Here is a 27856-nt window from a genome sequence, read left to right as displayed (position 1 = left end):
AGAAAAACCCTCCCAGTTTCTGTAGGATGATGTGGCAGCATGTGCACACATGCAGATGATGACATACCACCGTGTATACAGCGGAGCAGCCCATGGCCATGCCAGTCGAGATGTGGATGGTACAGAGGAAAGTTCAGTGTGTTCTGTGGCTCGCTAAATTTGAATCCGCGACCAAAGTGCAACATGAATATTGGCGCGTTTATAACAAAGCGCCACCACATAGGAATAACATTACTCGGTGGGATAAGCAGTTGAAGGAAACCGGCAGTTTGGTGGAGAAACCCTGTTCTGGTAGGCCATCAGTCAGTGACGAGTCTGTAGAGGCTATACGGGATAGCTACCTAAGGAGCCCTAAAAAATCTGTGCTTGAGCCCATATCAAACTGCACTGAATAGGTATGAAACTGGGAGAGTTTTCCTTTTATTTGGTGCAGATTTCACATTTCTATCATCTTTTGTTGCTTTCCTGTACTGGTCAAAAGTGCACCATGACTTTACGGACACACTGTATTTGACCCTCTTTACCTGCTACATCCTACCCTTATCTTCTACCCCTCCTGTGACCACCATACTGTTGCCTGTGTTTATGAGCCTTTTATTTATTTGTTCATTTGCTGCTTTTTATTTTATATGCCAGATATGAGTCAAATCATATGGTTCTTATAACTGAATGGTAGAAGATATTTGCAAACAATACCTCCGATAGAGGCTAATATCCAAAATACATGAAGAATTCATACATTCAACAACAACAAAAATCAAACAACCCAATCAAAAAATGGGCAGAGGACTGAGTCCTAAAAGGGCTACTCATGGCCACCTTTCAAACTGTCTAACGTGGGTAAAAAAGTATAAATTGTAAAAATCAAGAAGCAATATCACCAAGGAGATATAAGAAAAAATAGACTTATTCTTAATAGCAGCATCAGAAGTCAGCCCTTTGGAACTGGCTCCTGCCCCACAGAAGTCACACAAAATGCCCAAGGCAATTATATCAGCATCAAATAAAGGTTGTACATTCAACCACTCAGTTTCAATCCCACCCACATCAAACCAAGACCCATTAAGTAAAATAATTTCAACCGAATGATACCTTCAAGCCATGTAGTCCTAGGGTCCCAGGAGGTCCTGGAGTCCCTGGACACTTGCAAAATGTACAGCAGCATGTCCTCTCTGCAATGTTTCCCTGAAAAAAAGCATACCTGAGTGAGCAACAGTTGTCAGGAACTTCATTACTTAAGAACTGGATTCACACCCATCATAATCTACTACCTACAAGTTCATGCTCTCCCTTTAGGTGAGGAGAATAACAGGTGCTCTTTGAAAGAACACTTTAAAGAGGGTGCCAGGTTAGTAACTGCATTGGCTACATCCCCTCTCCAAAGAAATGATCTCTATTTATAGGAAGGATGCCCGCCTATAGACAGATGGTCACAGGCCAAGTTTGCACAAGACTGGTTGGTTTGTAATTGACAGTTTCTTGTTTCCTGGGATTTCTGTAACATAAACTGTTGGTGGCTTTTCTTATTTAATTAGGGATTGGTTGGTTTTCTAGTTCCCTATGCATTCATTTGGGGAAATGACTAAGGATGAAAGGGCATGCAAAAACAAAGATTGGTGTTCTGGTCTTTCACACTTTTTTATATACTAAAGATCATGTACTGAATTTAGGGCAGACAAGGCAGTCTTTGGAAATACTCATCAAGCTTCCAATTTTGTTCCCATGGCATTTTGAATAATTGGATTTTTTTGTTCAGAAACACACCAGATACTGTGATAGCAGTTTGCCCAGGTCCCTCTTTCCAATGGTCAGGTGAGTCCTGTAATCAAATCCTTTTCCAAATTCAAAGCTGGAAAACTCGTGATGAGCAGTTGTGTTCAGGGACACTACCAGCAATGCATCAAGTCCTATGCAGTAAAAATGACAATAAAAAACCAAAGGAATTGTTCACAATAAAAGAAGAAACGCCAGTCAGTGACTCTTACTCAAAGAATGAGAAGTGGGGTGCTCACAAGAGGAAGCAGTACTCTTGACAAATGAAGAACACAACAGCAGGTCTGCCCGCATGGTCAACACACACACTAAACACTCACTGATCCGGATTCTAGCCTGAAATCTCCCAACCACACATATTTAAGAGAAAATCTTTACAAATCTTACAGAAAAACACCAACAGAAAACTGTTTAATATCTAACTACCAGTTTTAATGCAATTCTTGGGCATTTGAAAGCAATTTTTAAGAAAGGGCATTGTTCTTGTTCGTCTTCAGAGTTTTTCTAAATTAACTGAATGTAAATTCATGCTAGTTCTCAAGTCATCTCCACTGCCAAACACCCCTGGGCACCCAGGCCCAGGGTAATTTCAGTCTCTGCAGAACTCCTGGGTATACCCAGGGGTTCATTTATTCACACATTCACTTATTGATTCATTCACTAGTTCATTTACTCTATCCATAGTTTCATTAAACAAACACTTGCTTATTGGAAGCCTATTATGTACTAATAATGATTAGTTATTAGTGATACAAGATGAATAGGACAGACATGCTCCTTCCCTGTACAGAGGCATGGTCTACTGGAAGAGGTAGACAAGAACCAGATAGTTGCTCTGAGAAGTGGTAAGTGCCCAGAGAGGGAACATCAGGGTACTATGAAAGCCTAAACGAGAAGCTCCTCACTCGGTTTTGGAAGGTCATGGAAAGTATCTGCAAAGAAATGATATCTAAGCTGATTTTTAAGAATGAATGGAAGTTGGTCAAGCAAAACAAACAAACAAAAAACAGAGATGGGGGTGGTGCTGAGAACGAGACAAGTTCTAGACAAAAGAGAAGAGGCCAGGACTGGAGGATGGGGCTGTGAAGCGCATTGGAGGAAAAATGGAAAGGGGCCAGTATGCTTGGAACACTGAGCGTGGGGAGTGAGGGAAAGCTGGAGTAGGGAGCAGGGCAGATCCTGCAAAGCATCATGGACCATACTAAGGACGTTGATATCCCAAGATCAGTGGGAAAGGTGTTGAAGGGATCTGAGAAGGGAGGGTGAAACAGCAATAACGTAGGGCATTTTATGGCCTCTAGGGAGGTTGCCCACAGAAGCTGAACCCCAGAAGCCAGTGTGGGTCTACACCCAGGAAGTCTCAAATGATGTAACCCATCTGACAATCCATGGGGCCTCCCTCCTGCCACTGCATATTACTCTGCACTTAGCTTCCAGCTCAGCCTGTAACAGGGACATATGGACAGGGAATATACAGTGAGACATGCTTTTCAAAATCCATGTTGTTATCTTTCATGTGGAAAATAAAAAATTATAGCAAATGTCTTAGGGAAGGTTCTCTAGAAGCAGAATTTGAAAGAGGAATGTGTGTGTGTATGTGGTTTACTAAGGAGAGAGAGAGAATAAAGAAAAGAAAGGGAAAGTTGTAAGCAAGGATGTGTCTCACTAAAGTCTTAACCTTGGCCTGATAGCCGAGGGAATAAATTATATCCACGTTGACCCTGGGCTTTTGTATCCCTGTATCAGTGATTGCCCCCTTCCGCCCAGTGTGGGATGGGGTACCACCGCATCCAAGCAGGTCATGGTTCAGGTCAGTCAAGGGCCCATGTCTTTGGAAGGTCACAGGTGTAAGCACTTGGTCATAGCATCTGCAGCATTTGGGGGTGAGTGTGTAGGCTGGTCAAGAGGGTTGGGGCAAGACACCAATACAACAGCATCCGCTACCAATGGCCGGAGAGATCCCAAGACTAAGCATCTAAATAGAGTAGAGATTTGTTTAGCACATTCCATGCTTCATCACTGAAATTTTCAACTCAGTACATACCTGCTTCTCTGAGCCTGTCTGATTGATTTTCAAGCATTGTGATGCTTTCATCCCCAAGACCATCTGAAAAGATGAGCAGCACCTAGAGAAGGAAGAAAGCAGAGCATAGGATATGTGAAAATGAAATCTGTAATTGGGAGGGGAAACATATATAAAAGCATGCAGAGATGGGAGATAGAATGTGACATGGATACCTGTCCCTGGGAGGCAGATCTATCCTCAAATGTGTCCCAAAGCCCCTGTAAGAACTGTGCATTCAGATGAGTTGGCCCATTGACGGTGACTTGCTGCAGGCTGTCAAATATTGTTTTCTGGTAGATTTGGAACTTGGCAGGGAATTCTTGATCATTGTTCACCTTAAAGGCCACATTCACGTGTGTGTCTGAGCCTGCCCCACAGCTCACCCCCCTGATGGAGATGATGTCGTCTAAGATGCCTGGGAGGTACGACTGCAGCCGGGGGTGGCCATGGAACAACAACTGCCCAGGCTGGTGAGTGGAAATGTCGAACCCGATCACTATGTTCACAAAGCAATCTGGAGATCAATGGAAACGAGACCAGATTACTGAGTAGAAAGAAGCAAGGAAGAGCAGATAAGGCAGAAAAAGGAGAATGGTCGTGACCCAGGACTAGGGGAGCCCTAGTGCCTACAAAGTGTCCAAGAAGGAGGATATGAGCTGCTCGATCAACATGTAAAACAGGTATTTCCTCTAACACAAGTTCCAATAGCTATCTGAAGTTCCAATTATGGTTTAGTCTTATTCTCAGTGGCTGGCTTTCCCCCTCTCTCTCTATGGGTGTGTGCATATTTTCTTCTATTAATGATGTTATATTATGAGTCATATAACTATAATGTATTAAATATTTGAATTGTCCTTAGGGATTATTTATTACAGGTGTCACAAACTCAAAAGCCAAGTAGGTGATGTAATGTGAGTCACGTGGGCAGAGAATAAAGAAAATGAATGGAGAGCAATGATCCATCTGTTCACTGTTGAGCTCCAGCTGAGAGTAGCCATGAGGGAAAGGAGACTCGATGTTGTCAGATCATCTGATTTTTCAAAGAAAAGCCTGAAATCTACATTTTTAATTTAAAACCTTCAGTTTCTAAAAGCTGTGAACTAATTTAACAAGTTATTGGCACTGGACAGAACAAACACAATTCAGATGCAAGTTGCCATTTGGCCACCTCTGACCCGGTCCATTTGCTCATTTTCCACACGAGGAAGACAGCAATTTGTGGAGGTTACTGCAACTAACCAAAGTTAGAGCACTGGCTTTCTGGTCCCAGGCCCGAGGCTCTCCGCACCACTGTAATCTGCTTCCGGTTGAGCACCCCGAATGGGACATAAAAGATCTGGAGAGCTTGCAAAGACAGCACATGTTGAGGGAAAAAGTGGCTTCAATCATACCAACTCTAGAAATAGAAGCACTCTGAGGACTATCTGCAAGTTGTGCAAATTCCACAAAATGTTATTCACTGCTGCTTGCTAGTGCACTATTCTCCTAGCTCCCAGCCCTGAGTATGGAGCCCGAATCCCACAGGGCTGCGCTCAGCTGGAGCTGAATAGTGACATTCCTACCAATGGGTCATTGTTCTCCATTCATTATCTTCACTTCCTGCCCCCTTGACTCATCCACATTACCCACCTGGACTTTGTGGTCATTTGTGTTTGTAACCTATGAAAATTAATCCCTAAGGACCGTTCAAATCTTCACTATGTTAGGATTATATAAATCATAATATGTCACCATTAAAAGAAAATATGCACACACACTCTCTCTCTCTCACCCACATATACACACACATACATAAAAACCTTTACGAGATAGTTTAACAAAGTTAAAATAGTAAAACATTCCATCAGCAAGTATTTATTTTACTTAGTTCCAACTGGATGCAAGGCATTTTTCTAGGACTTCTGGAAGTGGAGAGATAGAAATAGGAGATTGAATTCCAGGTGCTAAGAGGAACATAAATACTGGCTTTAGACATCTGAGGAGCATAATAAATACTGGATTGCAGTGAGTGGACAGGGCTGACTGGGGCGCACCAGGGCCTCCTCTAGCCTCTGACCGTTTTTCTTGTCTCTGAGGGAGGCCGCCTGACCCCACATTTCCTGAAAGTGGAGAATAGGTCTGTTCTCACTGCACACTATTCTAGAAAGACCTTCTGCTAGAGCAAGACCGTAAGTCACCTTGGGAAATGGAGAACTGCGAAGATGCAATTAAATAAAAACAAAGAGCAAGGGAACACTTACTGGTTTTCCCACAGCTCTGGCAGATTTCCCGGACAATCCTTTTCTTCACCTCCACATCCTTTAATTTGTCAAAGTATGGAAAGGTGATTATTTTTTCAGAACTGCCTGTGATCGGCAAAAGCTGTTCCTTATGGACATGTTGTCCTATGCCCAAAACCAGGACACAAATTCCAAGTTTTTTCAGGATTTTCACTGAATCTTCCACACTCTCATGGGGATCCCCAGATGTAATCACAACCAAAGTCTGAGGGACGCCAGCATTTCTTCTCCCACCAACAGATGGATAAAACATAAAGCTCACTTTGCTAAGGGCCAGGTTGATTTCTGGCATCCCCTTGGTCCTATTGATAGTTTGAATTCGAGTCTTCCACTGGGTTTTTGTCAGAGAGCTTTTCAGCTCAATAATTTCTTGGTAGAGGCTTCCAAAGTGAGCCATCCCAATTTTCATTCTTTGCGACTGCACGTCAAAATTATCAATTAGGTCTGACAAGAAAGTTGTCAGGGTAGCAAAGTCAAAATCAGATACCAGGTCAGAGCTATCACAAAGGAAAATCACGTCAGCTTCTTGAATTTTGCAGGCTGCAATTGGAAAAATATATATCAATTATTCTACTCATAGATCATTCTAAAAATTCCCTTTACTCAAATACTCAAATTGCTTCAGTAAATACCCACATTAGCAGCAAATTGAGATAAGTTAATAGAAGAGAGAATCACCAATTGGTTCTCAAAGAGAAAGAAAAACAGCAAGAAGGAGAAAGGTAAGAGGCTTTGTTTCAAATTTTTTATTTATATGATTCATTTGACAATAAAAGCTACTCAGAAAAAGAAAGTCTAAAATATTTCTGTCATACAATAACAGTGAATATTTATGACCCCCTTGTGAACAATTATTGTAATTTTATAGATACAGAAATGGAATTCTGAGATTAAGTGACCTGCCTAAGATTATACCATTACTACGTAGTGAAGCTGGTTCTTGGACCTCTTGATCCTCTTTATGCTTAAATTCAGCACTTTTTTCTACTATAAGTTTTTAAAAATAATATCATCACAGAAATACTAAAACGTTATGGGACAAGTGCTAATGGCCAGTAAACAGGGCATGAGGGCATCTTCCTGAAGTTCAATGTGAAAAGGACCCATAGCCAATAAATGATTTGCTATACTCAGTTCCAATCAAATGCAATGGCTGGGGTAGAGGCAGCACTAAAGTAATTACTAAAGGTAATTGAGATAACAGAATGCACAGTGTCACACAATTCCTTATAATGGCAGTATAACAGACTCAGTGATTGGGCTGCCTGGATAGACCTTCAAGGAAGGCCCTGCTGTTCAGCTGTGGAAGTATGGTCAGCAGACAGCCTCTAAGCTTCCAGCTCCTTCATGGTCATCCTCAATGCAGAGTGATGCCTTGCCAGTGGCCACACCCTTACCAGGGCATCCCACATCTAAGCACTAAACGAGAAGGGCATATAAAGACCTAGGTGTTCTAGTCTGATGCAACTCTGATGGGCAATACTTACTCGGGAGCTTCCTGTCAGATGTGGAGCTTTGTCAAGCAGGTATCTCTGTTTGACTTTCGCCCATCCTTCCTTCCCCTTTTCTTTTACAAATGCAGATTCCTAATAAACGTCTTGCATCCTCCACTCAACTTCAGCAACCACCTCCAAAAGGTAGGCCGGGAAGATGAGAATAAAAGAACTCCCCTACTGCTAGGGAAATACTGTCATCCTTGTAATTACTAGATTTGCTGGGGACCCAAGGATAAACAAGAGGCCAAGCCTGTCCAAGGAGCTCCTAGTCTTCTGACAGATACAGATAAGGAAATAGTAAATATGTGTTACATGCTACCCTCAGGAAAAATAGAAGGTACAGGAGTTGGAGGACATAGTGGGGACACTGTTGGGTGTTGAGTCAGAAACTAGCAAACAAAGGCTGAAACATACAAGACAAACTAGAGGTAGCCAGGGGAAGTGGTGGGCTGACATGTTCATGGTGGGTAGAATAGTGCATGCAAAGATGTAGAGGAATTTCAAAATGAGAGGAGAGTAGCCAATGAGGTTTATCCGAGGCACGATTATTAAAATGAGAGGAGAGATTCTGAAGAGGGGAAGGGCAATCAATAAATTAGAGAGGTGGGTAGGTGCCAGGTGGAACTCAGGAGTTTAGAACTTGTAAACTGTTAGCAGAGCAGTGACAGTCCAGTGCGTATTAGAAAGATCACCTAGTGCTGAGAATAGGCTGGGAGGTGGCGATATAAATGGTAGTTCTAGAACAGGTTTCAGGATAGGACAAGGCCAGAACAGGCAAATAATTGAGATAGTCCCAGTGCCTTGGAAAAAGTCATACTTTTTTCCTCGGTTAAAGATAATACCATCATTCAATGTGTGATACCAGAAGATGAATTTATTGCTTACTTAAGTAAGGTAGAGCTATCGCAGTCAGGCATAGTTTCATTCTGCACAGCAAGTGCTGATCTGTCACAGGACTGGGCGGAAGGTTTCGTTTGAGGTTGTTGGACTGCTTACCAAGATGGGAAGTGGGTTAATGTCAGTCTTAGAAACATGATTTGTGTTGAGTTCAAAAATAGATTTCAAACTGGCAGAGGGTAAAGAAGAAAGGAGAAAGGGAAGACGAGAAGGGAGTCTGCAGGAATGGAGTGAAGAAGAAAAGAAGAAAGGAAATTAGTTGATTGCTTCATTTGCCAGGTTTGATGGACTGGGCCAGTACATGACCAGACTTCTTACCTTCCAAGGAGGCCTTCCTTGATAACTTGTCAATCTCTGCTGCTTTGAGTTCAAATGGCAAATCTCACCCTCTGCTCATTCAGCTGTGCTGTCTCCAGCCTACTCTAACCTCCTGGAATCAGCTCAGGCCCCTGCCCTCCTTGTCCCTAGCAGCCAGTCTCCACAATCCCGCATTGAACTCCCATATTCTTCCCTCTGTACTAGTGGCTCTCAACCAGAAAAAGCACAGTAGACCACTTGAATATCCTATGGACCTGAAGAATGCTTATAATCCATTTTAAAGGGCCCTGGATCCTTGAAGACAAACGTTTATCTGTTTAAATCAGGGGTCGGGAAACTTTTTGGCTGAGAGAGCCATGAACGCCACATATTTTAAAATGTAATTCCGTGACAGCCATACAATGACCCATGTACGTTATGTATTATCCAATAAAAATCTGGTGTTGTCCCCAGAGGACAGCTGTGATTGGCTCCAGCCACCTGCAACCATGAACATGAGCGGTAGGAAATGAATGGATTGTAATACATGAGAATGTTTTATATTTTTAATATTATTTTTTTAATGAAAGATTTGTCTGCGAGCCAGATGTAGCCATCAAAAGAGCCACATCTGGCTCACGAGCCATAGGTTCCCGACGCCTGGTTTAAATCATGAAACTCTCCACTTGAGTTTGGCCTGAAACCAATGCCCAGGGGCTGCATTGAGACCTTTAAGCAAATGGAGTGGCACACAATAGCCAGCAAATGAGGTAAGGTGAACACAGCCTAAAGGAGAGTTCCCTTCTGCCAAGACAAAGGCAATGAGATGGCAAAACAGCAAGGAATGCCTCTGAAACCTTCTTCTATCATCTCTTCAATGCATACTGTGGTGGGAGGAGACCTTTAGAGTCTTGCTCAACCAACGCATTTTTTTTAGAGATGAGAAAAACACGTAGCCCAAGTAGAAGAGTGTTCAGCCCATGACACCCCTGGTAATTGAAAGCCAATACATAATTTACGTTTTGCTTAAACTTTTATTGCTACCCCCATAAAAAAAAGTTTAAAAATTACAACTTACCCTCTTGTGCATTGGTACACACTCTTTCCTGTAGAGGCAGGTAAATTTCTTTCAGTTTGTCAAAATGACCTACGTGGATAGCGTTCTTCTTATTCCCCGCCATAGCCTCAAGTTCATTTTGGTCAGCCTCTTCTACACCCACTGCATAGATGATGATGCCTTTATCCCTTAATTTCAGTGCTGTGTCATTGAGCTGACTTCGGTCATGGGATTTCCCGTCAGTGATGATGATCAACATCTGATTCACGTTTTGCTTGATGCGACTGCCATGTTTCTCCGTGAACAGGTCATTTGTGTAATCGAGAGCCCTGGCAGTGTAAGTTCTCCCACCCGTGGCCCTGAGCCGCCTCAGATTCTGAACAATTGCTGATCGGTCTGAGTATGTGTTGAGGTAGAAAAGAACTTCAGGCTGGTCAGAGTATTTGACAGCTCCGAACTGAACTCGGTCCCTGCCAACGTCTGCTTTATTCACCAAATGGACAGTCAGGTTAATCATACTTTCTTGCTGTTCTGGGTTGATGCTACCGGAATGATCCAGCACGAACACAATGTCTAACCGTCTGATGCTTTTACAATCTGGAAGAAGAATGAAGCCAGCATCACAAACTTTCCACAGGGCATTCTACACAGACAGTAGAGAAGGGAAGCAAACTAACCTTTGCCATGAGCCTACCATGTGCCAAACATGGAGCCTCACTTAGTTCTTAGAGGTGGCTGTTGCCATCTTACAGGGAAAGAAGCTGAGGCTCAGAGATGTACAACTTGCCCAGCTCACTATTCCAAGGACATTTGTGTCCTTATCTCCACCGGAGGCTAACTAACTATGTAGATTCCTACAGCTATAGAAACTGAATCATAAATATCATCAAGTCATGCCTAGCTCACATCCTTGAGACCTGAAGGAAAACAGGGTCACTTACCATAAAGAGCGCACACCTGAAAGATGAGTTTTCTTTCTATTGCCTTTAGATGATCAAATTTCTCAACGTGGAAGACCAGGCTGCCATCCCCACTGATCTCCTCCAGCTGAGTCCTGTTGGCACCATACACCCCCACAGAGAAGATGGTCACACCTTTGCCCCGAAGAGCTAGCGCGGGGCCTCTCACATCATCCTGTGCTTCTCCATCCGTGATAAGAATGAGAAACTTTTTGATCCCAGGACGGGCTCCCTTGGGATGGGTGAAATATTCATCTATAGAGGTTAGTGCTTCTCCGGTCAGAGTGTTTTGGCCAATGGGAGACATTCTGTCTATTGCATCAGAACATTGTTTTTGTGTAGAGTATTGATTAAGCTGGAACTCTTCCTTAGTATAACCGCTGAACTGAACAACGCCAATCTGAGTTTTGTCCGGACCAATTTGAATCTTAGTTAACAGGTTTTTCATGAAGGCTTTCATTTTCCCAAAATTTTCAGATCCTATACTGCCAGAACTGTCCACCAGAAACATAATGTCAGCTTTCATGTCTTCACATCCTGCATGTTGTCAAAACGATCAGAAACAAACAAGGTTGGCAAGGCGCTCAGAATATGTAGAAACAGTAAAGCAGAAAAAAAATGTATTAATTAGAAAACATCAAAAATTAATTCAAGCAACTGCTATTGCATTTAAAAGTTTATTCATTTTTTTACTAAAAGTCTGCTGACTAGAACCTTAAATGAGAAATTCATTGAGAACTATCCAAGAAGTTTTAAAGAAAAAATGTAACTTTCAAAGTGTATATCACTTATTCACGCATATATGCATAATTCATTTATTCATCATTTATTCATTCATAATTCTTGAAGTGTATAAAATGCCAATTGTCAAGCTATGTGTTAAGGATGCAACAGTGATCAAAAAAAAAAAAAAAGAGGAATCAGAGAAAAAGCAATCAATTCCCTGCACTCATAGAACAGATATTCCAATGTTTTATGTATATTCTTTCAAAATTTTAAGTAATCTTTGCATAGAATTACTTTCTGGAATAACTGCAAGTTATTTGATAAACAGTATAAATCAATATTAGAAATCGTGATAAAAAGTTTTTACTAAAGATAAGCGCATTAGTAAGCACATAGCAATTCTATATGGACTGTTCCTTTATTTATACATAAAATTTGTAGATGCTCTGACAGAAATTGGCATACACACACACTCATATATATATATGTATCTCCCTGGGGCCATCTTGAAAGTTATAAATAGGAAGGTGGATGATGTTTGTGGCCTGGGCGCAGTCCCACTGCTGTGCAGTATGGAAGTCTCTCTCACTGCTTTCTACACAGTAGACTTTTACATGTGGTTTACTATTCACAGTCTCTACTTCCTTGTATCTATTTGTCACAGAGACTATTTCCTGCCTTCTAATATCTGTTCCCCCACTCTTCTATGACAATAAAGTTTCAGCTAGGTAGATGGTTGTCCAAGTAAAGATTATATTTCCCAGCCTTCCTTGAGGTGAGAGTGGTCCTGTGACTAAGTTTGGGCCAATAGACAAGCAAGAGTAATTTGATCACTTCTGAGTCTTAACATGAAAACAATTCAATGTGGTGGGCTCCCCTGGCCCTTTCTCCCTTTTCACAAATGCAAGGTCATGAGAAATAGAACTTCACTTTGACCTAAAGATGGAAGCTATGTATTAAGCATGGAACAGCCGGTCTACCAGACCTGGACTGCTTAGACTGCATACATTAGACTCTTAATCAAGGAAGAAATAATGATCTGTGTTGTGCCGTTTGGGGTCTCACTCCATCCACATCTACTTTGAGACTAACCAGTGTTTTTTCTAGGCCCTTGGCCTCGGGCCCCTTTGTTTTCCTGCCTCTCTGTTTATCATCTTATGGCTCATTTCCTTATCCACAGCTTGTCTCATTCTTCAAGTGTGCCAGTCTTCAGCCCCTGAATTGCAACTCCCTGACCTATGAGAGATGTACAGCAGCAGCTCCTCAGATTGGCCCAGGCCCTTCTCCTTTGAGAGGATCGGAGATGCAATCTACTTTATGTTTTCTGAAAACCTTTTGCTTCTCTTGACATCAACCCCCCAAAATGTTGGGGACCTTTCACTCTTGTACTTTAAAACTGAACTCTGGCCCTTACATTACTATCCACAACAGAGAGAACAATGAATAAAATTGTGATGTAGGATATTTATTTGCTTATTTATTTTACTTTTGATTTGAAAACTCAGAAAAAATTCCAACATATTTTTTACTTTTGTAAGTTCAAATAAGTGAGATTTCTTTTCCTTTCCCCATCAGTGAACACCTTAACCAACTTCTACAATAGCTAACTTGTGTAGAGAGGAGGAGGAAGGGAGAGAGAGAGGGAAGCATCAACTCTCATTGTTCCACTTATGACATTGATTACTTTTCATATGTGCCCTGACCAAGGCTTAAACCAGAGACCCCAAGATTGAACCAGTGACCCTGGTGCGCTGGGTTGACACTCTATCCACTGAGCCACTGGCCAGGGCCTGCAATAGCCAACTTTTATGTAGCACTTACTATGTGCCAGGCATTCCTGCAAGTGCTCCATAGGCATTATCACCTTTAAGCTTCACAATAAGGCTATACGTAAGGGACCAAGGCAGGTAACAGTAAGTAACCTATTCTAGGTCCACAGCTAAGTGATAAAGCTGGGCTTTGAACTTTGACTCTTTTATTCCAGCATCCTTTCTCCTAACCAGCAAGTTACCATGCTTCTCAGTAGACAACATTTTCATGTGCTAATACCAGCAATTAGCCCATATCACCTTCAGTTAGTAGGTGGCTATTATTTTAAAAATAAATAATCATCAGTTACAAGAAGTTGAAAATTTGTTCTTCCTAACTTTTGTTGCTTAATTTGTAGTTCAAAAAATGCAAATCATTATAAATAAAAATAAATAATAAGTTACATGTATACTAGGACATGCATTCATAATAGAGAAATAATGGTTGGGGTGTATTAGGCTGAACCTAGAAGAAGTCTCTGGTGTAGGTATTATCCTCACAGAGCAGGAAGTTTAAAGTTCAAGTAGAAAAGGAGTGGAACCCTAATCTCCCTAAAGCCAGAGACCATTTTCTTTCCACTGTATTAATCTGCCTCAATTAGTGCATGCATCGTACATACACATGCACACACACACACACACACACACACACACACACACACACACAGTGGTCTCTCACATGCCCCCCAGTGGGCTTTGTCAAGGCCACAACAGTTGCAGCAACCTTTCTACTTCTGATTTTCAAGATGGCCCCAAGGCAGCTATTATACAGAGATTCTCCAATCTTGGCAATTGGTTTAAAGTGAGGGGCTGGATCCCTCCATGGTGATAAGGGAAGTTAGCAAAACATTAGCCAGACAAGTGGTCACATCACCCCATGTCTCAGCCTAACAAACAGTCTGAGTGAAGAAACTAATGAAGTAGAGAAAATAAAGCCGTTTCGGTTTTGCATACCTTTCTCAGTGCAGATGCTGTGAACAACGTCATTTTTTATGCCTTTTAAAGAATCGAAGTTCTGCCCGAAGTTAACCCTGTCCTCTTTCCCAGCGATCTGGAGCAGCTGTGCTTTGTTAGCCTCCCCGATGCCAATGGCATGAATGATGACGTGTTCGGCCCTCAGTCGCTCTGCAGGCTCCAGGACGCTGTCCTGAGACCTCCCGTCAGTCAGCACAATGAGGTGGCAGGGAACCTCGCTTGACCTCTGCTTCCTTCCCTCCCTTATTCTCTGCTGCATGAAATCCAGGGCTGCCCCAGTAGCCGTTCTGCCTCTGAGTTGCTTAAGGTTCAAAACAGCCTGTCTTAAGTTCGCACTATTAGTATAAACATGGATATCAAATTCCACTCTCTTCTCATGCGAATACTGCACAGCCCCAACTCGGACTTTGTCTGGGCCAATGCTAAACAGGTCTATCACCCCCAACATAAATTCCTGGATTTGCTCAAAGTGCTCTTTCTGGATGCTGGTTGAACCATCAATGAGGAAATACAAATCGGCCTCTTTTGTATCCACACAGCCTGCAAAACAAAACAGAAAATAAAAAGTGAAGGTGCGTTCTTTGTTAATTATAAAGAATCTGGAGAGAAATTTGCAAGCAGGTTTTGTAGAGGAACATGAGGCTGGGAAGGGTCTAAACCAGGGGTCCCCAAACTACGGCCCGCGGGCCGCATGCAGCCCCCTGAGGCCATTTATCCAACCCCCACCGCACTTCCGGAAGGAGCACCTCTTTCATTGGTGGTCAGTGAGAGGAGCATAGTTCCCATTGAAATACTGGTCAGTTTGTTGATTTAAATTTACTTGTTCTTTATTTTAAATATTGTATTTGTTCCCGTTTTGGTTTTTTTACTTTAAAATAAGATATGTGCAGTGTGCATAGGGATTTGTTCATAGTTTTTTTTATAGTCCGGCCCTCCAATGGTCTGAGGGACAGTGAACTGGCCCCGTGTAAAAAGTTTGGGGACCCCTGGTCTAAACAATGGGGATAGTTCAGGTTGGCACAGAGCCTCTGTATCTCATCGAGCCCATTCATGCCCACTTTCTCCTTTAAAATTTGCAACAACCTTGTAAGAAAATTAAGACAGTGATCCCCAGTGGTTTGTCTAAGGCAGTGGTTCTCAGAGTGTGTGCCAGGGTGCACTGGTGCATCCTAGAAGGTTTTCAGGTGTGTCCTATGGTATTCCAGAGAAATATGTGCCTGTTGGGGACCAAAAAACCAACAGAGCTTTTGGAGTTTAGATGTTTGGGGGACAGAGGTGTGGGGAATTGGCTGTAAACTGACAGTGTGCTCAACCCCCCACCTCACTTGCCTCTTAAACTGTGGTGGTGCTGGATTGTTTACACTACCCCCCACCCCGTGTTCCCCAGAAAGACTGGAGGCAAGTTTCTTCTATCCTTTGTTTGGTGTAAAGTTAAGATGATATGTATGGTGGGGGTTTTCTGCACTCAACACAATTAAGAGTAAAAAGAGAGGAATTCTTCAATGTATTGATGAGAAAATGAGTTTGCCTTTCAAATATATGCCCAAACACTGAAGAAATCACTAGGACATATCAGGCTCATATTTCTCATAAACACAAGAATGAAAAAACACATTCACACTGGGACCTGCCAAATTTACTAAATCTCACTAAGAATGTATCTATATATATAAAAAGATAACTTTTTTGTCATTTCTTTTAATTTTTTAACCCCTCTTTTTTTTTTACAAATTCTAAAAAGCACAACTCAAAAAATGTAACATAAAAATGTTTTTTAATGGCAGAATAAATTTAATTTTGTCATATTTGTTTTGTTTAATTACCATGTAAACACACTTGGGCTTACATTTTTTTCTTTAATATTTGACTTAATTATTATAACATATTTCTCAGAAATTTGTATACAGTGCGCCTACAATTATTTGTAGGATTTTAAATGTGCCCCAACTTCAAAAAGTTTGAGAACCACTGGTCTAAGGCTAAAAGGACACACAGCTGGTAAATTAAAAAGGAAGAACCAGATCCCCAAGTCTCCAGGCTCTAAGTCAGATTGTTTTTTCTAGGATTGACATCTGCCTTTTTAGATAGTAATGCCTTATCATTTATTGAGAAATAGGGTGGGACAGATGACCTCCTGTTCTTAATTCCCCAATAACCTCCTCTTTCCAGAGCAATTAGGACAATATATCTAAAACTAGAACCAGATCATATTACCTTCCTATTTAAATAACTTAGAATTTAAAAATAAAATTTAGAATTTAAAAATAAAAAATTGGCCTGCTCTTTTTCCCTACTTTCCTCTCTGAGCCTATTTCTAACAATTCTTCATCTTACTTTCTGTGCTCCAATCACACTGGGCTTCTTTCTGCACTCTGTGCCCCAGGGCTTTTGCACTTGCCCTTCTCTCTTCTTGGGATATTCTTCCCCCAAAGATTCACATGGCCAGTTCTTTTTCATCTCATCATGAATATGCCAACTCAAATGTCTGTTCTGCAAAAAGTCCCTCTCTTCCTCTCCAGCTAAAGTACATCGATCATTGTCTATCCTAAGACCCTGCCTGTTTTCTTGATGATACCCATTTCTTTCTGAAAATTTCTTATTCATTTGTTCATGAGCACAGCCTGTTTTCCGCCACTGAGGACCAGCTCCATCAAAGCAGAGGCTTTGCCTAGTTCTCTGCTTCTGCCTAGTAGGCCTGGGATATCTCAAGATTTCAACAGAGATTTTTAAATAAAAGAGCTCTCAATGTTTCTTCTTTTGTTGAGCAGATTCTATGGAAAAGCACTTTAACTTTCCTAATCGCCTATTTACAACTCTATCTAGTCATTCATTATAATCAAGTTGGAGAAAGAGCATACTTTTAATTTTTTGGTTATTTATGCAATTATCTGTTTGAGTATATGAAAAGATTTTTAAAATACAGGACAAGTTAGTCATTTCAGAAATATTTTATATCTTGACAGCCTTTGGGGAATTTATAGCTATTGACAACACTTCAAGCTATGAGGAGTTGGTCCTTAAGAAATCAGAAATACTGAAAATAAGTTGGACCCTGAAAATTAAACTACGATATTAACACATAAAGCATTAGAGAAAAGATAAGCACTTATCTGCAAAAAGAAAAACAAACAAACAAACAAAACAAAACAGGGTTGATCTCAGGCCAGAAAAACTTGACAGCACCAGAATGCATTGATTTATGTACCTTATAAAGAAGAATTAGGTATTTTTTCAGAAAGAAGATAGTGGTGCTCAGCAATGAAGGAGAGAAAATATGGGTCACAGTGGGTAATCATGGCAATACCCATCTAACTGTGCCTAGAGCTGGGCTGTCCAACACACTAGCCAGTAGTCACCCGTTGCTATTAAAATGTCAACTTGAGCCTGACCTGTGGTGGCGCAGTGGATAAAGCATCAACCTGGAAATGCTGAGGTCGCTGGTTCGAAACCCTGGGCTTGCCTGGTCAAGGCACATATGGGAGTTGATGCTTCCAGCTCCTCCCCCTTTCTCTCTCTCTGTCTCTCTCTCCCCCTCTCTCTCTCCTCTCTAAAAATGAATAAATAAAATTTAAAAAAAAATGTCAACTTGAGGCCCTCCCCTGGCCAGTTGGCTCAGCGGTAGAGTGTCTGCCTGGCGTGCGGGGGACCTGGGTTCGATTCCCGGCCAGGGCACATAGGAGAAGTGCCCATTTGCTTCTCCACCCCCCCTCCTTCCTCACTGTCTCTCTCTTCCCCTCCCGCAGCCAAGGCTCCATTGGAGCAAAGATGGCCCGGGCGCTGGAGATGGCTCCTTGGCCTCTGCCCCAGGCGCTAGAGTGGCTCTGGTCGAGGCAGAGCGACGCCCCGGAGGGGCAGAGCATCGCCTCCTGGTGGGCAGAGCGTCGCCCCTGGTGGGCGTGCCTGGTGGATCCTGGTCGGGCACATGTGGGAGTCTGTTTGACTGTCTCTCCCCGTTTCTAGCTGCAGAAAAATACCAAAAAAAAAAAAAAAAAAAAAATTCAACTTGATACTAAACTATTTTAAAATTAAATAAAAGTTTAAAAATCAGCTCTTCAGTCACACTAGCCACATTTCAGGTGCTAAAGGCCCCATGTGGCCCCCCTAGCAGTCATCATGTTAGACAGTGCAACATGGAACATTTCCATCATCAGAAAACACGCGATTGGACAGTGTTGAAGAAGAATATATCCCCTGACCCTGGGACTCACCTATACAGTTATATGGAGTGATAGATAAAAATATGGATCTACATATTTGATTTTAAAATAGTCAGCCACCCAATTGGATGCCACTAGACATTTCAACGATAAAACCACCTCCCTTGTTGTACTCCCACAACCTCCGGCTGTCTTGATTACAGTCAGCTTCTCATTTGGCGTGACTACAGGGAGAGAATGTACTTCTCAGAGGACACGAATGTCCAGGCCCTTGGCATTGACAGTTGTCACCATAAAGGTATTTTATTTTTTTTTGTATTTTTCTGAAGCTGGAAACGGGGAAGCAGTCAGACAGACTCCCGCATGCGCCGGACCGGGATCCACCCGGCACGCCCACCAGGGGGCGATGCTCTGCCCCTCCGGGGCATTGCTCTTTCGCGACCAGAGCCACTCTAGCACCTGGGGCAGAGGCCACAGAGCCATCCTCAGTGCCCGGGCCATCTTTTGCTCCAATGGAGCCTCGGCTGCGGGAGGGGAAGAGAGAGACAGAGAGGAAGGAGAGGGGGAGGGGTGGAGAAGCAGATGGGCGCCTCTCCTGTGTGCCCTGGCCGGGAATGGAACCTGGGACTTCCGCACGCCAGGCTGATGCTCTACCAGTGAGCCAACCGGCCAGGGCACCATAAAGGTATTTATCGTTCTTTCTCTATACATTAGTCTCTTGGTTTCACTAATGTGAGTCTCTCCTTGATTTAATGAAGTTATATTTAATAAATTGGATGTTACTATAGGCCAGATGTGGTAGATAGAACAGTGACTAAGTTGATCTAGATTGCTTCCCTGGGTTTGACCGTTCTGAAATGACAGAGCTGGCCACTACCCTCTAGTCCAAGGCAAAATCACTAAAGCAGTGGTTCTCAAATACTGCAGAGGATGTTCTATTGAGTAGAATACTTGAAACCATGTGAACACAATAAGTTTTAAAAAATACGCTGCTAGCACAAGTTTGTTGGGGTTGGGGAGCTTGCTAAAATGTGGGTGCTCAGGCCCTACCCTGAGGCTGATTCATTAAAGGTAGGATATAGGTCACTGAATTATTTACAGGCTCATTGGGAAACTGATTAATTTACAGCAGATACTGTTGGTGCTCTGCCTGTCACCCCTCAAATTCTTTACCATTTTCATACACACCGGTTCCCCATGATTTCATTCCATCAGCTAGCAGCAGCAATGTCTGCTTGAAGGCAGGCTGCTTTTGGCACTTGAACCAGAAGTGTGTCTGGAAATTTGTATTCCCTCATGTGAGCTAGAACAAAAATTCTCTAGCCACATTGCCCTCTGAACTTTGACAACTCTAAAGTTTAACCAACACTGCTTCTGGGATGGTCCCATGGAATTGACCCTCTATGAGGCTTTGCTTATAATCCTTCCTCCCTGGTCCCCTGTCCTCACTTCCCTACCACTCTCCAGTTTTTGTCTGACTTCTGAGGAACTCAATCTAAGGTACTAACATTTGAGAGCCACTGAATTAATAAGAAGTTACCTACTGAGGTTTCAGAAAAGATAGCCATTCCCTTGGGTGACCCTTGCCCTAGGCTTGACCCATATCTTTCCATTTAGAAATTCTATAATGACAATAGTAGTTTTTTTGTCATATCCTTGCATACTCCCTGAGACTGCACTACACATCCCCCCTTGCCCTAATGGTTGGAACTAGACTGAGGTGGCTGCCGCTCTGAGAGAGTCCTCTATAAGTCACTCAGGAGGTAATAGCGGACTTGTTTCTTGCTGCTGCCTTGTTATTTATACATGCCAGAAAAACCCAGGCCTGACTCAGAATGCATCCTTAAACCTTCCATTGACTGCTCTGAGCTTAAAATTAGCCTTTAATATCATTGGAAGATTAAAATTCTATTCCACTTGAGTGCTGACAAATTCCAGTTCCAATTTTTTGGAAGCATTTTATCTGCCCAGTAAATGTGTGAAGATGGCAGATATCCCAGAATTAGCTAAACTCACAGTCATATCAAATTACCTCTTGGCACATACCTTTGAAGAGAGCTCAATGAAACTACAGCAGATTCACAAGCATCTTAACTAGATATCCTTCACCAGGATGGTGGAAGAAAAAACAATAAAAAAGTTTAAAAAGCAAGAAAATAACCATGGTTGTGCATAAGGATGATCCCTGCAAAACTTTTATGAGAGTAAAATATTGGCAATGACCTATATATCCAAAAATTTAAGATTTGTTAAACAAATTATGTTTTATCCATAGGATGGGAATATTATTCCCAACTTCAAAGAAATGTCACAAAAGATTATATAAGGAAAAGGACAAAAGTGCATAACATAGGCTGATAGGAAATGTTAAGTCAGATAATAGTGGTTATCCCCAAAATCTATTCTCTCCTTCTTCTAAACTGATTGAACCCCCAATTTTTTTTTATTTTAATGGGGTGACATCAATAAATCAGGGTACATACATTCAAAGAAAACATTTCCAGGTTATCTTGTCATTTAGTTCTGTTGCATACCCATCACCCGAAGAGAGATTGCCCTCCGCCACCCTCCATCCAGTTCTCTCTGTACCCCTCCCCCTCCTCCTCTCCCTCCTTCCCTCCCCCCACCCCCCGTAACCACCACACTCCTGTCCATGCCTCTTAGTCTCGCTTTTATGTCCCACCAATGTATGGAATCCTGCAGTTCCTGTTTTTTTCTGATTCGCTTATTTCACCCCGCACAATGCTACCAAGACTCCACCATTCCGCTGTAAGTGATCCGATGTCCTCATTTCTCCTAGCTGAATAGTATACCATGGTGTATATGTGCCCCATCTTCTTCATCCAGTCCTCTATTTTTTTTACAGTGATTAAAAGCCTTTAAGCAAACTCTTGGCCAATACAGCAAGAATCCATAAAAGAGTAGTGTCCTTAACATTGAACCCCCAATTTTTACCTCGGTAAAAGATTTTCTCTTGGCTGCCCCAAATAAAGACTACATTTTCCAGCTTCCATTTTTACCGCAGTGTAAAACATGACTAAGTTCTGGCCAGTGGAATGTAAACAGAAATGGCATACGTAATATGAGAACATTCTTGAAGAAATGGAGGTGGAAGCCTGCCCTCTCTTTCACCTTTCATTTTTCTCACCTGCTGGATATGAATGTGATACTTGGAGTGGTTAACTGGGACTATGATTCTGGGAATAAAGCCATAAATAGCAAAAAAAATAAGGGGTGGGGGTGGGTGGGGAGAGACAGGGTCCCTGACACTGTGGTGTACTATACCAGCTCGGTCTGCTTATCTCTCGACTTATTTATGAAACAGAAAACTAGTTTTATTTTGTTTAAATCATTGTTATTTTTTTTTCTTTTGTTACATCTAAACGGAATTGTAACAGGTAACCTAAAAGACAAGAGAAATTGATGTTAAGAATGGTTTTAGCTGAAAGATTGGATTACAGACTATTTCATGTCTTATGTTCATCAATACTACTAAACTATTTTATAATGAACAGTTTAATTTTTTTTTACATTTTATTGCGGTAGGATTTATTTACATGCTAAAGAAATTCAACCACTGTAATCATTCAATGATTTCAGTCCTCGCTCCTGTTCCATCCCTAGGCAATTACTCATGTTACTTTTATAATAAGAAAATTATTTTTTAAAAACATACCAGTTTTGTCAAGATCCATTTGTTCAGCACGAATAGAAATCTGGGACCATATTTTATTCTGGACCTTTTTCAGGAAGTTCCTACTGTAAGTTTCCAAGTCTGCATAGGAGTTCAGCATGGAAGCCGTCTGTTCCGGAGGATAAGATACTATTTCCTCTAACTGGGTAGAGTTCGCCCCACGGATGCCCACGGCAAGCACAGTCGCGCCCTCCAGACGAAGTTTCATCGCAGCCTCACGCACGTCGTCATCAGAGGGTCTGTGAGTGACCAGGACCACGATCTGAGGCACGCCCTGGGCCCTTCTGCTGCCACTGGACTCTAAGAAGACTTGTCTCCTCAGACTCTCAATGGCAGCCCCAGCATTGGATTTCCCAGCCCGGACAGAGAGCTCCTGGATTTGCTCCTGAAATACGAACTGATCTGTGCTTGACTTCAGAGAAGTAATCGTCCTGGCTTCATCACTGTAACTCATAAGTCCGAGCCGTATGCAGTTGCCCTTCACGTCCAGGGAGGTGGTGACACTCCTCAGGAAGCTCTGCAGGTTCCTTAGATTCTGTCTGGTCCCAAGTGACTCATCCACCAGGAACACGAGATCAGCCAGCGAATCCTTCTGACAGGTCCTGGGGACAGGAACTATGGGGAGAGAACAAGTATGAGAATTAGTATAGACCACTGGCCCAGAGTGAGAAAGGCACTTGAACTTACAGACTGCCCAAAGACAATAGTGAAAACAGAGGTAGCCATGACAGATGAAGTGAGCACTATTTTCTTTCAATAAACAAAAGACAAAAATTTGGAACAAGATTTACAAGGTCACAGACTTCAGAGGCTTTGCAATGCTGTCCCCTCTAGCTGAAGAATTTCTTACTGATTTTCCTATCACACCCCACCACTGCCACCATGATCTTCATGAACTACCAAGGTGACTACATCGCCTCCACCTCCATTGCTGCCAATAACCACCAACAACCACCATCAACTAGAACAACCAACCAACCACCACCTCCACCACCAAAACCATCACCACCACCTTTACCATGACCGCCACCTCCACATCCACCGCCATGACCATCCTCAAGCACTGTAATACAGGGACTGAGTTAGGAGTATTTCTGACCTCAGGGAGCTCACATTGTATGAGGAGGGCAGATAACTAGATTATAATATTTCAGACAGTAATAAGTGCTAGCTAGTAACTCAAGTCAGTTCGCATGCTGGGGGTGTAGGGGACTAACTTCTCAGAGACATAAAGAAGTCAGAGAAGGCTTCTCTGAGAGTATACCATTTGGGTAGATAAATAAATGACAAGGAGGGTCAGCCTCTTCTTATTTTTTTCTTTTTTCTTTCTTTCTTTTTTTTTTTTTTGCAAGAGAGAGAGAGAGACAAACAGGAACAGACAGATAGAAAGGGAGAGATGAGAAGCATCAACTCAGTTGTGGCACCTTAGATGTTCACTGATGCTTTCTCATATGTGCCTTAACCAAGGGGCTCCAGTTGAGTCAGTGATTTTTTGCTCAAGGACCTTGGGCTCAAGCCAATGACTATGGGGTCATGTCTATGATCCCACACTCAAGCCAGAGACCCCATGCTCAAGCTGGTGAGCCTGTGCTCAAGCTGGCAACCTCAGGGTTTCGATCCTGGGTCCTCAGTGTCCCAAGCTGACACTCCATCCACTGCACCACCACCTGGTCAGGCACCACATATTGTTCTGAGGGAAGAATAATTCTGGCTAACAAACACTAGAAGGTGGAACAAAGCAAGAAGCCCCGAGTGGCTGGAGCCAGTGGGTGAGGGGAACAATGATGAATGAGATCAGAGGGAGGTAAGGACCAAATTGTAAGTGCATCCCATGATCTTATTGAAATATTTTGAATATCATCCAGTCACTGAGGGGAAATAATAAATTCAGGGATCTCAATTAAGAAACAACTGCCCTGGTCAAGAAAAGAGATAATGGTTCTTACACAAGAATAACAGTAGATAAGATTAAACAAGGGTAGTTTTGATACATGAACTTGAAAAAGAACAGAGAGGACTTGATAAATTGAATGTTCATGTTGAGAGACAGAGAGGAAGGGGGGAAATTCCTAGTTTCTTGACCTGAACAGCTGAATGGATGTTGGTGGTGTCTTTTTCCAAGCTAAGAAAGATAGTGGGAAAAACAAGTTGCAGGAACAATTCAATTCCATTTCAGATATGCTAAGCTTGGGAGACTATTACAGATGCCAGGTAAACATTTGGTTATATGAATCTGGAATCAAGGGGAGAGTACACCGTATGCACATAAAACTCCTACTCTAAGCACAGGTGGAGGAACCACAGCTCAGGAAGGGGTAGCCAACAGATAAGCTCAATCTTGCCAAGAACTACCCATGAGGATTGTGAGCTCTGAAAGCCAGGTGGCATGTCTTACTTATCTGTCACTACCATACCTGGTGCTTGGTGGGGACCCAGAAATATTTTTGAAGTTAAAAAAAAATAATTCTCATAAATCTGCCAAAGGACTCTAAACCCTATACAGTTGGCTAAAACAAACCCTTAGCGTGACTCCCCAGGTTAGTGCTTCTTTGTAAATTATTAATAATAGTAACCTGTGTGCCAAATGCCATACAAGTCATCTCACTCATATCCTAAGGTAGTCGCTATTATCCTCACTTTGTAGGTAAGGAAATTGAAGCGCATAGGTTAACTAACTTACTCAAGGCTCTGAAGGGTCAAGCCAGGATTTGACCCAAGCCTCCCTGACTCCAAAGCAAAGCCCTATTACTAACTCCTAAGGCAAGGATAGGGTTCTGTCAAGAGAAACCTTGTGTTCTATACTGCTGCAAAGTAAATTAGGAGAGGTAAGAAAAGCACATTCAGCACACAGAGCCCTCTAAGAAAGTGTCCAAGTTCTATTATCCTGGAGAGCTCAGGCTAAGCAACTGTCTGCAGGGTTGGGAAATCAGCGAGGTCCCCAAGGTGGAGGGTGACAGAAGGTTCTTTTTTTTTTTTTTTTTTTTTTTGTATTTTTCTAAAGCTGGAAACAGGGCGAGACAGTCAGACAGACTCCCGCATGCGCCCGACCAGGATCCACCCGGCACGTGGGCGACGCTCTGCCCACCAGGGGGCGATGCTCTGCCCCTCCGGGGCGTCGCTCTGCCGCGATCAGAGCCACTCTAGCGCCTGAGGCAGAGGCCAAGGAGCCATCCCCAGTGCCCGGGCCATATTTGCTCCAATGGAGCCTTGGCTGCGGGAGGGGAAGAGAGAGACAGAGAGGAAGGGGGGGGGGTGGAGAAGCAAATGGGCGCTTCTCCTGTGTGCCCTGGCCAGGAATCGAACCCGGGTCCCCCGCACGCCAGGCCGACGCTCTACCACTGAGCCAACCGGCCAGGGCCCAGAAGGCTCTTTTCTCTGGCAGAGGATGCACAGCTGCCATGAGAACTTTCTATTTTCCCCAAGAGAGGAGGATTGAGGGATGAGGAGAGTGGAGGGGAAGGGACACCCTGGTGCCTCGGGGACAATACTAACTACAGCAGAACCTTCTAGATACTGACTAAAATCCATTTTCTCTTTTGGGGCTTAGAGCTAGACCTGATCTCCTAGCCTCACTAGCAGTTAGGTATGACCATGGGACTAAGATCTGGCCAATGAAATGGAAGCAGAAGTAGTTAGTGTTTGTCTCTTCAAAGCTTAGTTCATAAAATCTTCCCATGAGTGATCTGCCATCTTTTTTCCATTCTAGAAGTTGTACACCAATTCCTAGGGCACCTTGGAAGACATATTTGAATATATAAGAGCCACCACCAATCTAAGTATCTGAATAGAGGAAAGACAATTGGACAACCGGAGCCCTATGACATTACAAGGGAAATAAATAAACTTCATATTATTCAGGAAGTCTATTTTGTTATTAAGGCCTAGCCTGGTCTGACTACAAAATCAGCCCATTGCCTGACCAGGCGGTGGCGCAGTGGATAGAGCATCAGACTAGGATGCAGAGGACCCAGGTTCGAGACCCCGAGGTCGCCAGCTTGAGTGCGGGCTCATCTGGTTTGAGGAAAAGCCCACCAGCTTGAACCCAAGGTCACTGGCTCCAGCAAGGGGTTACTCAGTCTGCTGAAGGCCTGCGGTCAAGGCACATATGAGAAAGCAATCAATGAACAACTAAGGTGTCGCAACGCACAACAAAAAAACTAATGATTGATGCTTCTCATCTCTCTCTGTTCCTGTCTGTCTGTCCCTGTCTATCCCTCTCTCTGACTCACTCTCTGTCTCTGTAAAAATAAATAAATAAATAAATAAATAAATAAATAAATAAATAACTTAAAAAAAAAAAATCAGCCCATTGCTAGAGTCATGAAATTAATGAATGATTGAGCAGGAAGGGAGTTTCAAGGTCACCCCAACTCCCACATCTTACAAATAAAGATGCTGATACAAGGCTTGGAGAGATGATGTCACTATTCCAAGTTCACTTAGCCAGCTAGTGGCATTGTGTGGATCTTTGACCTTATTTTCAGGGCACTTTGTACCACACAAGGTGACTTCTTTGAGTCTTATAATTCAAAGAAGAACACCTGTTCAGAATAGCCTACCATGGCCAACTGAGCACAGAAGCAGCCAGAAAAATGCATTATGCTGGGGACTCTTTCTACCTTACTCTGGAGCAAATGACTAGAGCCTCTCATTGGTACAGTACTCTTACTGAGTACCTCCTGTGAGCTGTGTCCTGGCCTGTTTCACTTGCTCATCGATACCACATGTGCAGCTTCCTGTCTCATTTCACCTATTCCTAACTTACTGATGCTCTCTGAGATCACCTCCCAAGAAAACTACTTGGACTCAAGAATCTTCTGTGTTGGGGTCTTCATAGAGAACGTGCTTAAGACACACATAAAGCATTTTTTCAAGTGAGATGTTGTGAGTCACGGGGGCATAGAAGTCCTCCTTTTGGCCTAACAAATCAAGAATGAAAGTAGATGAGGGGTCATCTACTTATCTGCATGAAATACAGGGATTTCTGAGGGGCTGAAGGGAAGGCTGTTGTGGCAACTGGAAGTTCTGGTGGGTGGAAGCTTAGCAATAATAAAAGATGGCTGTCTGTCCTGGGAATCAGCATTCCCCCAAAGGAAGCCAGCTGCAATGGCCAGGGTAAGTGCTGCTCTCAAGTGGATGTGCACACACAGGCATCAACATGGATAATGGTATCTGAGAGGACAGGTCTGTGCTGTCAGTTGAGATGTTCTTGATGGTGCTCAGAAAATAAGTTTAGGAGAATTTACATTGGGAAATATGATAGCTGAGGGCTTAAATTATCCAAGTGAGGGTACTGAGTCAGTTCAATCAGAGCTGCTTTTAATTGACCTCTTTTACCCATAAGCTTGTCAGAAATATTTCCAATAATTCTTCAATTCAAAGAACCTGTCTACTGTATTAAGATACATTATCATTGAAGGCCCGATCTTCAGGGATTTTTTTTTAATGGTTTTTTTTTTTTTTTGTATTTATTTATTTTTTTTCTGAAGCTGGAAAAGGGGAGAGACAGACAGACTCCCGCATGCGCCCGACCGGGATCTACCCGGCACGCCCACCAGGGGGCGACGCTCTGCCCACCAGGGGGCGATGCTCTGCCCCTCCGGGCGTCGCTCTGCTGCGACCAGAGCCACTCTAGCGCCTGGGGCAGAGGCCAAGGAGCCATCCCCGGCGCCC

At 42.8% G+C, this 27856-nt stretch overlaps 1 protein-coding gene across 1 annotated transcript in view; it reads right to left on the bottom strand.

The window, feature by feature from the left end:
• COL6A5 (collagen type VI alpha 5 chain) overlaps positions 1-27856 on the bottom strand; it is a 114755-nt gene that overhangs the window by 60625 nt on the left and 26274 nt on the right. Inside the window, exons 4-12 of the mRNA XM_066351842.1 lie at positions 22166-22798; positions 14312-14872; positions 10806-11360; positions 9886-10461; positions 6079-6657; positions 4012-4352; positions 3818-3899; positions 1765-1907; positions 1093-1185 (exon numbers count right to left, since the gene is read on the bottom strand). Coding sequence (XP_066207939.1) covers positions 1093-1185; positions 1765-1907; positions 3818-3899; positions 4012-4352; positions 6079-6657; positions 9886-10461; positions 10806-11360; positions 14312-14872; positions 22166-22798 — 3563 coding nt within the window. The remainder of the gene's footprint in view (positions 1-1092; positions 1186-1764; positions 1908-3817; positions 3900-4011; positions 4353-6078; positions 6658-9885; positions 10462-10805; positions 11361-14311; positions 14873-22165; positions 22799-27856) is intronic.

This window comes from Saccopteryx leptura, chromosome 10, assembly GCF_036850995.1.
Source record: "Saccopteryx leptura isolate mSacLep1 chromosome 10, mSacLep1_pri_phased_curated, whole genome shotgun sequence".
Taxonomy (NCBI): domain Eukaryota; kingdom Metazoa; phylum Chordata; class Mammalia; order Chiroptera; family Emballonuridae; genus Saccopteryx; species Saccopteryx leptura.
This window is presented reverse-complemented; position numbering and strand designations above follow the sequence as displayed.